General features: G+C 38.6%; 1 protein-coding gene across 1 annotated transcript in view; it reads left to right on the top strand.

Moving 5' to 3' along the window:
- The window catches only part of LOC129824132 (tetraspanin-5-like), a 36219-nt gene extending 25016 nt beyond the window's left edge, over nt 1-11203 (top strand). The window contains exons 6-10 of the mRNA XM_055883503.1: nt 277-324; nt 6689-6805; nt 7993-8054; nt 8553-8598; nt 8872-11203. Of these exons, the coding sequence (XP_055739478.1) occupies nt 277-324; nt 6689-6805; nt 7993-8054; nt 8553-8565 (240 nt within the window). The 3' untranslated portion in view covers nt 8566-8598; nt 8872-11203. The remainder of the gene's footprint in view (nt 1-276; nt 325-6688; nt 6806-7992; nt 8055-8552; nt 8599-8871) is intronic.
- The last annotated feature ends 2478 nt before the right edge of the window (nt 11204-13681 follow it).

Here is a 13681-nt window from a genome sequence, read left to right on the forward strand (position 1 = left end):
TTTCTTCAAATGACATTTCCTTGCCTACAAGCACGTGCAAAATCTAAGTCCTTGACATTGACATTATTCATGATATTTGAAAAATAACTAATGGTTTGGCTTACTATACAGGTCAATATATATGCCTATATCAAGCTCATTAACAACCCCAGTTTTAGCAGCCCCTACATCCATTTCTATCTACTGTTTGCAAACTTGTCGCAGGTTTAGTTTTGAGTCAATTAGGCAAATGCTGTGAATATACCGTTTATAAATATCCTCTCTTTTATATTGTAGGAGGATGTCATTAACACCCAGTGTGGCTACGACATTCGGGCTAAAGCGGTGAGTTGAATCGTTCTTATTGCAGAAAATATGTTATTTCCCAACAGTAACTTATTTGAGATTCCTGGAAATGCTGTGAAGTACTTAATCCAAGAGTCGGCACCTATATTCTAATTCGAAAGTTGCTGTTATTAGTGTTGAGCCGACACAGTGAGACTGGTGCAATGCCTGAGTAGTATAGGGGAAAACAATCTTCAGAGACCTGCTGTCTTGCCTCTTGAATCAAAATGAATAATATTACATGGAAAGGGGGGAGTTGATCCTAGATCAGCACTCCTACTCCGAGACACTTGATACAAACAGCCCCAGAATCCAACATTACGGCAGTCTGTTCACTTGGAAGCAAGCTCTGGGAGCTTTTTCCACAGCATGGGGATGGGTTGTTTCATCAAAAGGCAGCCCTCAAAATAAAACAGTGGAATTGCGAAATAGGAATCGTAGAAAACTGTTTCCCATTAGCCATTGGCAGATTGGTTGAGCTAGATGAGGTAATTCTTACTGCACTCCACCCAAGTCTAAGTCACAACACTGGTCTCACAGTCCATCACCACTCTCCCAGCCCCCATTTAACAACAGCTGGTTCCCTCAGTACTATGGGTTGCCTGGAATTACTCATGGTGGAGAAATGTGCTTTTGGCCAAGTACCATGGGAGAGAGAGTAATGTAAGGAAGGGGTGTATTTATTTTCCAAACATTACCCTCAAACTGAAAAGCATAAATTTGGAGACTGTTTTGATAAGATTCAGTTTAGGGAAGGTATTTCAACAAAAAGACACGGGGAACTGCAGGATGTTCATGGAATGGCCAGTTGGTGAGATACAGTAAGCTCCAAGAGTATTGGGACAGTGACAAATGTTTTGTTGTTTTGGCTATGTACTCCAGCACTTTGGATTTGAAATGATACAAACATTTTTGGTTAAAAGTGCAGATTGTCAGCTTAATTTGATGGTATTTTTATTTATATCGGGGGAACCGTTTAAAAATTGCAGCACGATTTGTACATAGTCCACCCATTTTAGGGGGACCAAAAAGTATTGTGACTAGGGCTGTTATGGTGACCGTAATTACCGCCATACCGGCGGTCATGAGTCATGATGGCAGTCAAATTCCACGTGACCGTTTAGTCATGGTAATTAGGCTTCTTCAAGCTCTGATGCTGTTGATGGTCATTAGTAGCCTACCAAACTGGCTAACTGCCTGGTACTCAGCACTCTATTGTCCCTCTAATCACTCTGACACCAATGCAAATGTTATCGAATATCTAATCAAACACTTCACGAGAACCCATGAGCTCATGTTGTGCTACATTTTTATAGGCCATGCAATTGCGTGAGAAAACAGAGTGATGGCCTCTATTAAAAAGAGGAAGATCCCATCAGCTTTCTATAAGCTATGCCTACTATATTTATTTCTCAACTTTTCTAATATTAAGCACATTGCTTCTCTTTACAACAGGATGGCATGAAGATTAACAATGGGAATAGAATCCTCCATTCGCTATTTAAGTGCATAGATTACATGTATTTTTTTCTCCTGCCCCTGCTTCGAGACAGGTGCATGATAATGGTCCATTCTAAATAAATAAGAATTCACACATATATTATTTAGTATATGTAAAGACAAGATTAAATCAAGAATAGTCTGATGGTTGACAATATTAGGCTATCCCTTGTGAATGATATATTTGCTGCCGGGAAATTCTAGGCATTTTTTCAAATCATCATTAGGGTCGCATCATACAGAATATATAAAAAATCTAAACATATAGCCCAACGTTTGTATCTGTCACGCCCTGACCATTGAGAGCCCTCGGGGTTCTCTGTGGTGTAGTGGGTCGGGGTGTGATTAGGGGGGTTTCTAGGTATTATATTTCTATGTTGGTGTGTGTGTATGGTTCCCAATTGGAGGCAGCTGATAATCGTTACCTCTAATTGGGGATCATACTTAGTGTGTCCTTTTTCCCACCTGCTATGGGGGATATTGTTTTGTATGAGTGCCTATGTGCGCTACGTATTTCATGATCATTATATCTTTGTTGTTTTGGAAGTTTCACTATCATTAAAATGTGGAACTCTACTCACGCTGTGCCTTGGTCCAATTATTCATACGACGGCCGTGACAGTATCACAACTCAAGTGGCCATATAACTTCTTAAACTTAAGCACATTAATCTGATTTACAACAGGTGTAGAGCCTAACTGGCATACATATGCAGCGAGTGAGTATCAAGTTTGAGTTTCAATATAATTTTAACCATTTAAAATACACATTTATAATAAAAGCATCACATGCATAATCGCATTTGCAGTCACGTTTGAGGATGGTGTTTTCCTGTTAATGGAACATTTGCGCATATAGCCTAATGCCATGGCGCATTGCTGAGCTTATAATGTGAAGAAATAGCCTAATAGTTTAGCAACATTTTAAGTTAAACGTTCTGATCTGTTGCGTCATTACTTAAAAAGTTTTTTTGATGCTAGTGTTTGGGATATTAATTAATTTGAGATCTATCGCATACCACAACTGTCCCAGACTATGCTGGGAATATTTATTTCCTGCACAGAATAGAATAGGTCAACTTTTGTTCTATGGGGGATAGTAGGTTGTGCGTTTGCTGTTCGTTAGGCCTACTTCTCTTGTTGATTGACAAAAGTAAATGTGGACAGTTCTTCCAATCTCTTCAATTTGCGCTTCGGAGTTAGATAAGAAGGACAGTTGCGTCCCCGATGTGTCGGTCTTCACTTGTAGCCTGTGAGAAAGACCCGATCAGGTAACAGAGAGTGAGAGGTTCTTCGGAGCGCCCAGCTGGGAGAAGGGAATTATAATTATTATATTCAGCCCAAGGGCACAACAGCTACTGGTCGCAAAAGGCATGGATTTGTTTAGGGGGCATTATAGCCACACAAAAAGTATGCCGCCATGAAATTTGATGCATTATCCAGTGCTTGTCAAATTTTGAAAGACTGATGAAGTGTGTACAGCCTGTGCAAAAAACAAAACAGAGCTCATGCCTTTCAAATCATCATTAGAGTCGCATTATGCAGCCTTAGAATGTTTTAAAAATCTAAACATATAGCCCAATGTTTGTTTCACAACTAAAGTTACATAAATAACTCTAAATTAAGCATATAGGAGTACCTGTTTCTTTATTAACTTCTACTGCCTCAGAAACCCGGATCCGGGAGCACCCCCCACCCCCCACACACTGTTTAGCATAGCTAGCATAGCTTCACAAGTAGATAGTAGCATCTAAATATCATTAAATCACAAGTCCAAGACACCAGATGAAAGATACAGATCTTGTGAATAAAGCCACCATTTCCGATTTTTAAAATGTTTTACAGGGAAGACACAATATGTAAAGATGTACATCTATTACCTAAAAACACATTAGCATAATCCACCATCTTTTATTTGTCCACCAACACCAGTAGCCATCACCAATTCGGCTAAACTAAGATATTTATAGCCCCTAACCAACAAAAAAACTCATTAGATGACAGTCTGATAACATATTTATGGTATGGGATAGGTTTTGTTAGAAAAATGTGCATATTTCAGGTAGCTGCCATAGGTTACAATTGCACCCACCGTCACAAATGGACTAGAATAATTACAATGAGCAACGTGTTTACCTAACTACTAATCATCAAACATTTCGTAAAAATACACAGCATACACTAATCGAAAGACACAGATCCTGTGAATACAGACAATATTTCAGATTTTCTAAGTGTCTTACAGCGAAAACACAATAAATCGTTATATTAGCATAGCACATAGCACATAGCAGCCCAGCATTGATTCTAGCCAAAGTGAGCGATAAAAGTCAACATCGCCAAAAGATATTAATTTTTTCACTAACCTTCTCAGAATTCTTCCGATGACACTCCTGTAACATCATTTTACAATATACATATACAGTTTGTTCGAAAAGGTGCATATTTAGCCATACAAAACCGTGGTTACACAATGAAAATAGTAGCAAAACAAGCCTGAAAATGTCGGTCGCCATCTTTCAGAGTGATCTAGTTTAATTAATAGCTAATCATATACTTGACTAAAAAATACAGGGTTTACAGGAATCGAAAGACAAATTAGTTCTTAATGCAACCGCTGATTTACATTTTTAAAATTATCCTTACTTTTCAATACAGGGTTCGCCAAGTGAAGCTATACCAAACAAAATGGCGAAATATGCGTTTAAAATATTTCGACAGAAACACGATTTATCATATTAAATATTGCTTACTTTGAGGTGTTCTTCCATCAGATTCTTGGGCAATGTATCCTTTCTATGTTATAAACGTCTTTTGGTCGATAGATGTCCTCTGTCCTTCGAAATGTCCACCACCAACGACCGACACCCCAAAACGTGTCCAAAGTTTCAGAGTGCACAACAAATAAATTCCTCTAAAATCGCACTAAACGGATATAAATTGCTATAAAACTGTTCAAATTAACTACATTATGATGTTTTTAACACCTAAAACGAGTAAAAACATGACCGGAGAAATATTGCTGGTTAGAAAACGATTTGGAACGAGGCAGGTCCGATGCCCTTCACGCTTCAGGCGCACGACGAGAAAGGGCGGTCTCTATACATTTTGGTCTTTTATACTGGCTGTGAATATCCCATCGATTCCATTGAAAGCGTGATGACGTACAGACACCCAGAGGAAGACGTAGGCAGTGTCGGTTTCTTCATAGCATTCACTGTCGCCTTAAAAACAGACCCCAGATCAGAGGTAAAAAAAATTGAAATCTGAACCCTGTCATGAAAAGTGCTGTAGAAATTGTTCTGTACAACTCAGAGACAAAATTTCAACTTCTATAGAAACTAGAAGGTGTTTTCTATCCAATAATAACAATAATATGCATATTGTACGATCAAGAATTTAGCACGAGGCAGTTTAATTTGGAGACACAAATATGCTAATGCGGAACAGCACCCCCTATAGTTCCAAGAGGTTAACCTCTCAACACAGAATAGCGCACTCCCCCAAATAATTTGGAGAAAATATCCTTTCTATTTTATTCAGCTATCTTCATACTATATAAAATGATCTAAAATAATGCCACGGAATTCAAAGCAAATCATGTCTGCTAAATGAACTAGTGTAGCCCACAGCCATATGGCATAGCCAGATAAGCCAGATAAAATAAGATAAGCCAGATAAGGACAACTCAGAGTATGCTATTCTGTTCTTCTGAAACACACTACATTTTCTTCATAATCATGTTTCTTTAGACTGGTATAAAATAAATAATGGATTTATTGTGATGGTGTAGGCTATAGTACATGGATTTCTTAGACTTTTTAAAGTGTAGATGTTCCTAAAGTCTGCATCAGTGGCTTGTAGGCTATGCATGGATGCCAGTAGATGTTAAATGTGTTAATTATCGGTCAATTACCATGAGACAAGCAGTTATTAGCTTGACAATCACCGGCTAACACAATTTCATGACCGTCACAGCCCTAATTGTGCTTAAAGGAGTTTAAAGTAATCAAAAATTAAATATTTGGTCTCATTCCTAGCACGCAATGATTACATCAAGCTTGTGGTCTAAACACTTGTTGGATGATTTTGCTGTTTGTTTTGGTTGTGTTTCAGATCCTTTTGTGCCCAATAGAAATTAATGGTAAATAATGTATTTGGTCATTTTGGAGTCACTTTTATTGTTAATAAGAATATAATATGTTTCTTAACACTTCTACATTAATGTGGATGCTACCATGAGTACCGGTACAGATAATCCTTAATGAATCGTGAATTATTGATGAGTGACAAAGTTACAGACGCATATTTTTTCATCTGTAACTTTCTCACTCATCCTTATTCACAATTCAAAACAACAAATGTTGTGAAATGTGCCACTGTCTCAATACCTTTGGAGCTCACTGTATATGGCATGCAAGTCAGGGTGAAGTTGCCCCTACACGCTGATCTTTGGTCAGTTTTGCATTTAGGATTGGGGAGGGGAAGCTGATCCTAGATCTATATCTACATGTAGGAGAAACTTCACCCTATAGTGCCCGCGAAAACACTTGAGGTGACTAATAAGGTGGCTAACAAAAGCTGACATTTAACATCTAGGCTACTGAAGCATGATTAACCTGATGTACAATTCACATAATAATATAACAATACTTTAAAGTAGCTATGCCATTTAGCAGACGCTGTTATCCAAAGCGACTTCTAGTATAGTAACTGTTTTTTGTATATGTGGTGGTAGCGTCATGCTCTAACCAACTGAGCTACACTTGATAACAGAGTAAATACCAATTAAATTATGGACTGTAAGATAAAAATGTTAGCATTAAAGGTCATTGTTTTGTTTTGTTTTGTCTCTGCTGTGTTAGGACTCGGAGCAGATGACCTTTATCTACATCAAAGGCTGTGTGCCTCAATTTGAGAAGTGGCTTCAAGACAACCTGACAGTGGTGGCAGGGATCTTCATAGGAATTGCTTTACTACAGGTTGGGAACAAATGTCTGATACATAATCCCCAAATACACCAGAGTATGAACTCTGGTTTTACCTGTGTCTGCTTTCAGTCCATTTTGGTTTTAAAGCTAAAGCCTGGGATTTGAGAAGCTGTTCAATGGTCATTTAAATTCTTGATATTTTACACATTGATATAGCTCACTGTATATGTATAACTTATAAATGCCTCATGAGTTTAGCACAACTGTCTGTCTTCACCATAATGCAAAATATAAGGGACGGAAATCAATCCAAAGCTGCGTTATGGAGCACTTGACATATTCAGATCATTTCCAATAGAGCCGACATCTGCCATGTTTACCTTGGATGCGATCTCCACGTATGCGGTAACATTGGCTTTAAAAGGTACATTGTCGACAACGTTCTATGGGTTGAATCCCCTCCAAGGTTTCATTATTCCATTGTTTACAAACACGAAGAATGTGAACTAACGACATATATGGTTGAAACTATCATGTAGATGTCATGGACTGTCAGACCTTGCATCTAGAGTGCTGTCTATGAATTTGAGAGGGGTTACATTTCCCAACCCCCATCCCTCAGATGTATTATAAAACAAAACAACCCTTTTGTTGTTTTTTCAAATCCCAGAATGTAGCTTTAAGGGGCTGTACTTTCAACATCGTGTTTTCTCTGACTTGTCGCGGGAATGGACTGTAACTTGAAATAGACCGTTTTTTTTTATTTGATAGTGGTGTCAATGATCAATTTCTTAAGATGTCTTGAAACATTGTTTATCTCTGCTTTTTATGTTCATAGCTGACTATGCTTGTGAATTTTACTTGCTACTATTTTTTTATTTTTTATTTTACTAGGCAAGTCAGTTAAGAACAAATTCTTATTTACAATAATGGCCTATGAACAGTAGGTTAACTGCCTTGTTCAGGGTCAGAACAACAGATTTTTACCTTGTCAGCTCGGGGATTCGATCCAGCAACCTTTCGGTTACTGGTTCAAAGCGCTGACCACTAGGCTACCTGCCGCCCAAAATAATACTAAATGATGAATTAGGCTATTGTCTGAGACTAGAATTTAGACATTAAACAAACTATTGCTGATCATAAAACTGACCATGAAACACTGAAATCAACTAGATCTATCACCACAGTAGCCGTTCAAAAGTAGAGATGTCTCACCTAATCTTTGTGCCCTTTTTCAGATTTTTGGGATCTGTTTAGCACAGAATCTAGTGAGCGACATTGAAGTAGTGAGAGAGAGTTGGTAAGAACCCCAATTGATTATTTAAAAACTTATATACTTATCAAAAAAAATCACTTCCATGTTAATGGAAAACTCCACCCCAAAACTATATTTTGGTATTTGTTTTATTAGTCCATTGATGATATAGTCCCCAAAATGTTTTGCATGTCAGCAATCAAGTTTTCAACATATGTAACTTTAAAAATACAAAAATCTGGCCTGTATGATGCATTTTGAATCATATGATGCTGCAGAGTTCTGTATTTTGAAAGTTACATATTTTGGGGTGGAGTTTTCCTTTAAACCCAACAAAAAAGTGTGGTTTCAGTATAGTTATGCCACCTAGTGGTCATAGCCAGTGCTAAGGGATGAAATTCTGTTGATGTTTTATTGAATCACTCTGCTTAGAGATGAGGTATTGAAAAAACATTTAAATACAACCAGGATTATAAATCCAGGATTTGGTGAGTGCACTTTTAATTTATTTTCACTTTCCTCTCTTTCCCCGTCACACATCAGTTTGTTTACCTGAATCATCTCAAGCAAACAAAAGGTTGTAACGAAGGTAAGCCCCTTTACGCTTGTTCTACAATCATTCTAGACTCCAGAATCTTTTTAATCTCATCTATTATAGACCAGGGAACCAATAAAACTATAGTTGATAAATAACAGTGAAAGAAGTCCTCCCTGCTACGATTGTATTCTCTTGATTGAAATATATGTCCTTAAGATTAACTACCATACTTTGACCTGCATCTTTCATCCATACATTTAAATGAAATATTTTAATCCATACATTTAAATGAAATATTGATTTGATTTCGTATCTCCCATGCAGATCTCTTGAGTTTTGCCACCTTCTAAAGGGAGACGATCAGGACACTTGAGAAATGTACAAAATGAAGAGTCTCGCTGCTTCCTTTATGCTCTGTATATAATACTTTTGTAAGAATTTGTTTTTATATGTCTCATTGATGCAGTGTCAAACACTGCCTGGAAGGGTCGTGTACAAAGCCATATGTATACATATGTGTATATAAGGGAGCCATACATATGTATCTATATGGCTCTGGTCATGTACAGTATAGAGCTGAGGTCGTTCTGTAAATGCGCTGCATGCCTATTCATAGGGCATTCGTTCTCCTACCTGTATTCTTTATTGTTATAATGTCTGATGTATTGTACAGTATAAGTCAGATTACCAGTATGGAGTGAATTGGCTGGGTAGCACTTTGCACACTGTGTTATAAAGCCTGCATAGCTGTAGCAGTAACATGTATTGTGATGTCATGCTATACTGTGTGAAGTGTCATAAATTGGTTTAGGGACAGGTCCCTAAACCAATTTGTGACACTTCACACAGTATAGCATGACATTACAATATCATGCAGCAATTTGGGATCTTTAGTAAGTTACATTTAAATTAATGACTGTGTTTTGTGATGTCGTTGGTCATAAAGTGACATGATGAACTATCATTAGGTAATGTGCTTGTTGTCATGTCATGGCAGAATTCATCTATGCTTCATGAAGTTTGAGTCTCGTAATTAAGTGTTTCAGTTTCTAAAGAGGGAACAAGTTTTAAAGAGTATTCGTTTTGCTAATACCACACACATCCTGTCTATTGACTAGCAATAAGAAGACTAGCAAGAACCATGAACTAACTCTATTTCAGCCACAAGTGTTGTATTTCATTGTTGTGTTCAATTTATAACAGTTGCCCCATAAAGGTGAGGTATCAAAACCCAACTAGGTTCTTTACTGAATTTTGATTGACTTTTAGCTGTTATTAGTTTATTTCTCTGTTTTGTCAGAATTTTTTCAACAGAAGAATCCCATGAGGCAAAAATTTGGCAAATGTCGTCTTAATGGCATCATTTTGTGGTTGTATGGTTGAGACTTCATATTTCCAGATGCAACCGAACGGTCTCTGTTACAGTATAACCAGGCAAAGACATATTTTTTCATGATGACATCAAGAGGTCATGGGAAAGAGTAATATTTTGGTTGTTATTTGGTCAGATTACAACCCAATAGGGTCAGCAGGTAGCTTAGCGGTTAAGAGCGTTTAGGCCAGTAACTGAAAGGTCACTGGTTCGAATCCTGAGCTGACTAAGTAAAAGGTATAACCCTAACTGCTCTTCTAAATTGCTCTGGGTAAGAGTGTCTGCTAAATGAATAAAATGTAAATAAAAAGACAATAACAAAACTTACTTATGAAACCTGACCATGTCATCAAAATGACATTGCAACCAGTTTTGCCTGCTTGGATGAGACTTCTCTGATATTCACCAACCTAATGTTCTTGGCGGGCACACAGCACATCACCAGCTGGTTAGCTTTCTGGAAGCAGACGACATTTGCACTCTCACCAGCAGATTTTAAGAGGGAACTGAGATATTTGTATTACATCTATGTGAGACCACATTGTATTGATTGAAGTAGGGTTGTGGTCAAAACCATTTCAATTTAGAATGACATGACTAACAATTCAAGACTTTACAAGTGCTATTTTGAATTTCAATAAACGTTCTGAATTGAAATGGAGGTGACCACAACCATGTATTGAAGTGACCTCTGATCTCAAATCTAGATCCTCAAAAGACGTGCAAAAGCTACATTAGACGCTGTGGCCCTTATTTCCTAAGGCAAAATTTTCATTAGAATAAAACAACAAATTTCTTCATGTGATTGAACTAATAGGTGCAAACAGTCGATTTGTGCACACCAATGGAGGCTGCTGAGGGAAGGATGGATCATAATAATGGCTGGAATGGAGTGAATGGAATGGTATCAACTGGAATGGAGTAAATGGAATGATATCAAACACATTTGATACCACTCCATTACAGCCATTATTTTGAGCCGTCCTACCCTCAGCAGCCTCCACTGGTGCACACTCTAAGTAAATCTGGCCCTATTTGGGGTATAGAGTAAGAATATCACATATTTTGTAAAAACTGACTTTTTGATTTTCTTGGGGGCTGCATGTAGGTTGTACTTTTCACGGAGCCATCTCACAAAACACAAAAACAAACATTTTCCCTGTGCCATAGGTGTGATCATGATGTTCTGTACTTTCATGTCATATGTGTTTTAAATCATGTAAATAACTGGATAGTGAGAAGTTGTAAATATGTCCAAATAAATGTATGCTGCTTTCTATTAAAGTGGGTCTGATAGGTGATTCATTCATGTATTTGTGTAAAAGGGTAACATGTTTGTTGACACGTTGACCATTAACCACCGGCCAATTCATCATTATTAAAAAAAAATATTATCTGCCAATGTAAGAAGAGAATGGACATCGGCCTATAACACTGTTAGCTGATATGTTAGACTAGTTTAAGAGGCTACCAGATTGATTCAGCTTACGATTGTGCTGCTTTGGAACTGTATTTGATCAAGATCCAACAAACAAGGGCCCTCAGTCTATCCGGAAGGCCAAAGTTAGTTGCTTTAAGGAGCAGTTCTCTCTGTGGGTCTTACCCTGGAAAAGTTCTGGAAAACGGTTAAAGACCTGGAGAATAAACCCTCCTCACACCTGCCCAGGTCACTTAAAGTTGATGATGTGGTTGTTACTGACAAGAAGCACGTGGCTGAGCTCTCACCACTTCATTAAGTCAGGATTCCTATTTGACTCAGCAATGTCTTCTTGCCCGTCCAACATTTCCTCATCTCCCACCCCTTCTAATGCGACTAGCCCCGATGCGCCTCCCTCTTTTTCCTCTACCCGCTACAAAGTTTCTCCCTGCAGGCGGTCACTGAGTCCAAGGTGCTAAAGGAGCTCCTTAAACTTGACCCCCAAAAAACATTTGGGTCAGATGGTTTAGACCCTTTCTTCTTTAAGGTTGCTTATTATCGCCAAGCCTGTCTCTGACCTTTTAACCTGTCTCTCCTCTCTGGGGAGGTTTCCATTGATTGGAAGGCAGCCACGGGTTTGTCCTTTATTTAAAGGGGGAGATCAAGATAATCATAAATGTTATAGGCCTATTTCTATTTTGCCCTGTTTATCAAAAGTGTTGGAAAAACTTGTCAATAATCAAGTGACTGGCTTTCTTGATGTCTATAGTATTCTCTTTGCGATGCAATCTGGTACCCGCGCAGGTTTTGGATGTGTCACTGCAACCTTAAAGGTCCTCAATGATGACACCCTTGTCCTTGATTCTAAGCAATGTTGTGCTGCTATTTTTATTGACTTGGCCAAAGCTTTTGATACAGTAGACCATTTCATTCTTGTGGGCCGGCCAATGGAGTATTGGTGTCTCTGAGGGGTCTTTGGCCTGGTTTGCTAACTACCTCTCTTAAAGAGTGCAGTGTATAAAGTCAGAACATCTGCTCTCTCAGCCACTGCCTGTCACCAAGGGTGTACCCCAAGGCTCAATCCTAGGACCCACACGCTTCTCAATTTACATCAACAACATAGTAGGAAGCTCTCATCCATTTTAATGCAGATTATACAGTCTTACTCAGCTGGCCCCTCCCCAGATTTTGTGTTACACGCTCTACAACAAAGCTTTCTTAGTGTCCAACAAGCTTTCTCTGCCCTTAACCTTGTTCTGGACACCTCCAAAACAAAGGTCATGTGGTTTGGTAAGAAGAATATCCATCCTCCCACAGGTGTTATTACTACCTCTGAGGGTTTAGAGCTTGAAATAGTCACCTCATACAAGTACTTGGGAGTATGGCTAGATGGTACACTGTCCTTCTCTCAGCACATATCAAAGCTGCAGGCTAAAGTTAAATGTAGACTTGGTTTCCTCTATCGTAATGCCTCCTCTTTCACCCCAGCTGCCAAACTAACCCTTATTCAGATGACCCTAACATGCTAGATTACGGAGACGTAATTTATAGATTGGCAGGTAAGGGTGCTCTTGAGTGGCTAGATGTGCTTAACCATTCTGCCATCAGATTTGCCACCAATGCTCCTTATAGGACACATCACTGTACTCTATACTCCTCTGTAGACTGGTCATCTCTGTATAACCGTCGCAAGACACACTGGTTGATGCTTATTTACAAAACCCTCTTAGGCCTCACTCCCCCCTATCTGAGATATCTGCTGCAACCCTCATCCTCCACATACAACACCCGTTCTGCCAGTCACATTCTGTTAAAGGTCCCCAAAGCACACACACCCCTGGGTTGCTCGTTTGTTTCAGTTTGCTGCAGCTAGAGACTGGAACGAGCTGCAACAAACACTCAAACTGGACAGTTTTATCTCAATCTCTTCATTCAAAGACTCAATCATGGACTCTCTTACTGACAGATGTGGCTGCTTTGCGTGATGTATTGTTGTCTGTACCTTCTTGCCCTTTGTGCTGTTGTCTGTGCCCAATAATGTTTGTACCCTGTTTTATACTGCTACCATGTTGTGCTGCTGCCATGTTGTGTTGCTACCATGCTGTGTTGTCATGTGTTGCTGCCATGCTATAATATTGTCTTAGGTCTCTCTTTATGTAGTGTTGTGTTGTCTCTCTTGTCGTGATGTGTTTTTTGTCCTATATTATTATAGATTTATTTTTAATCCCTGCCTCCGTCCCTTTTAACCCTGCCTTTTGGGCAGGCCGTCATTGTAAATAAGAATTTGTTCTTAACTGACTTGCCTACTTAAATAAAAGTTAAATAAAATGTAAATATATCAATCA

This window comes from Salvelinus fontinalis, chromosome 2, assembly GCF_029448725.1.
Source record: "Salvelinus fontinalis isolate EN_2023a chromosome 2, ASM2944872v1, whole genome shotgun sequence".
Classification (NCBI taxonomy): domain Eukaryota; kingdom Metazoa; phylum Chordata; class Actinopteri; order Salmoniformes; family Salmonidae; genus Salvelinus; species Salvelinus fontinalis.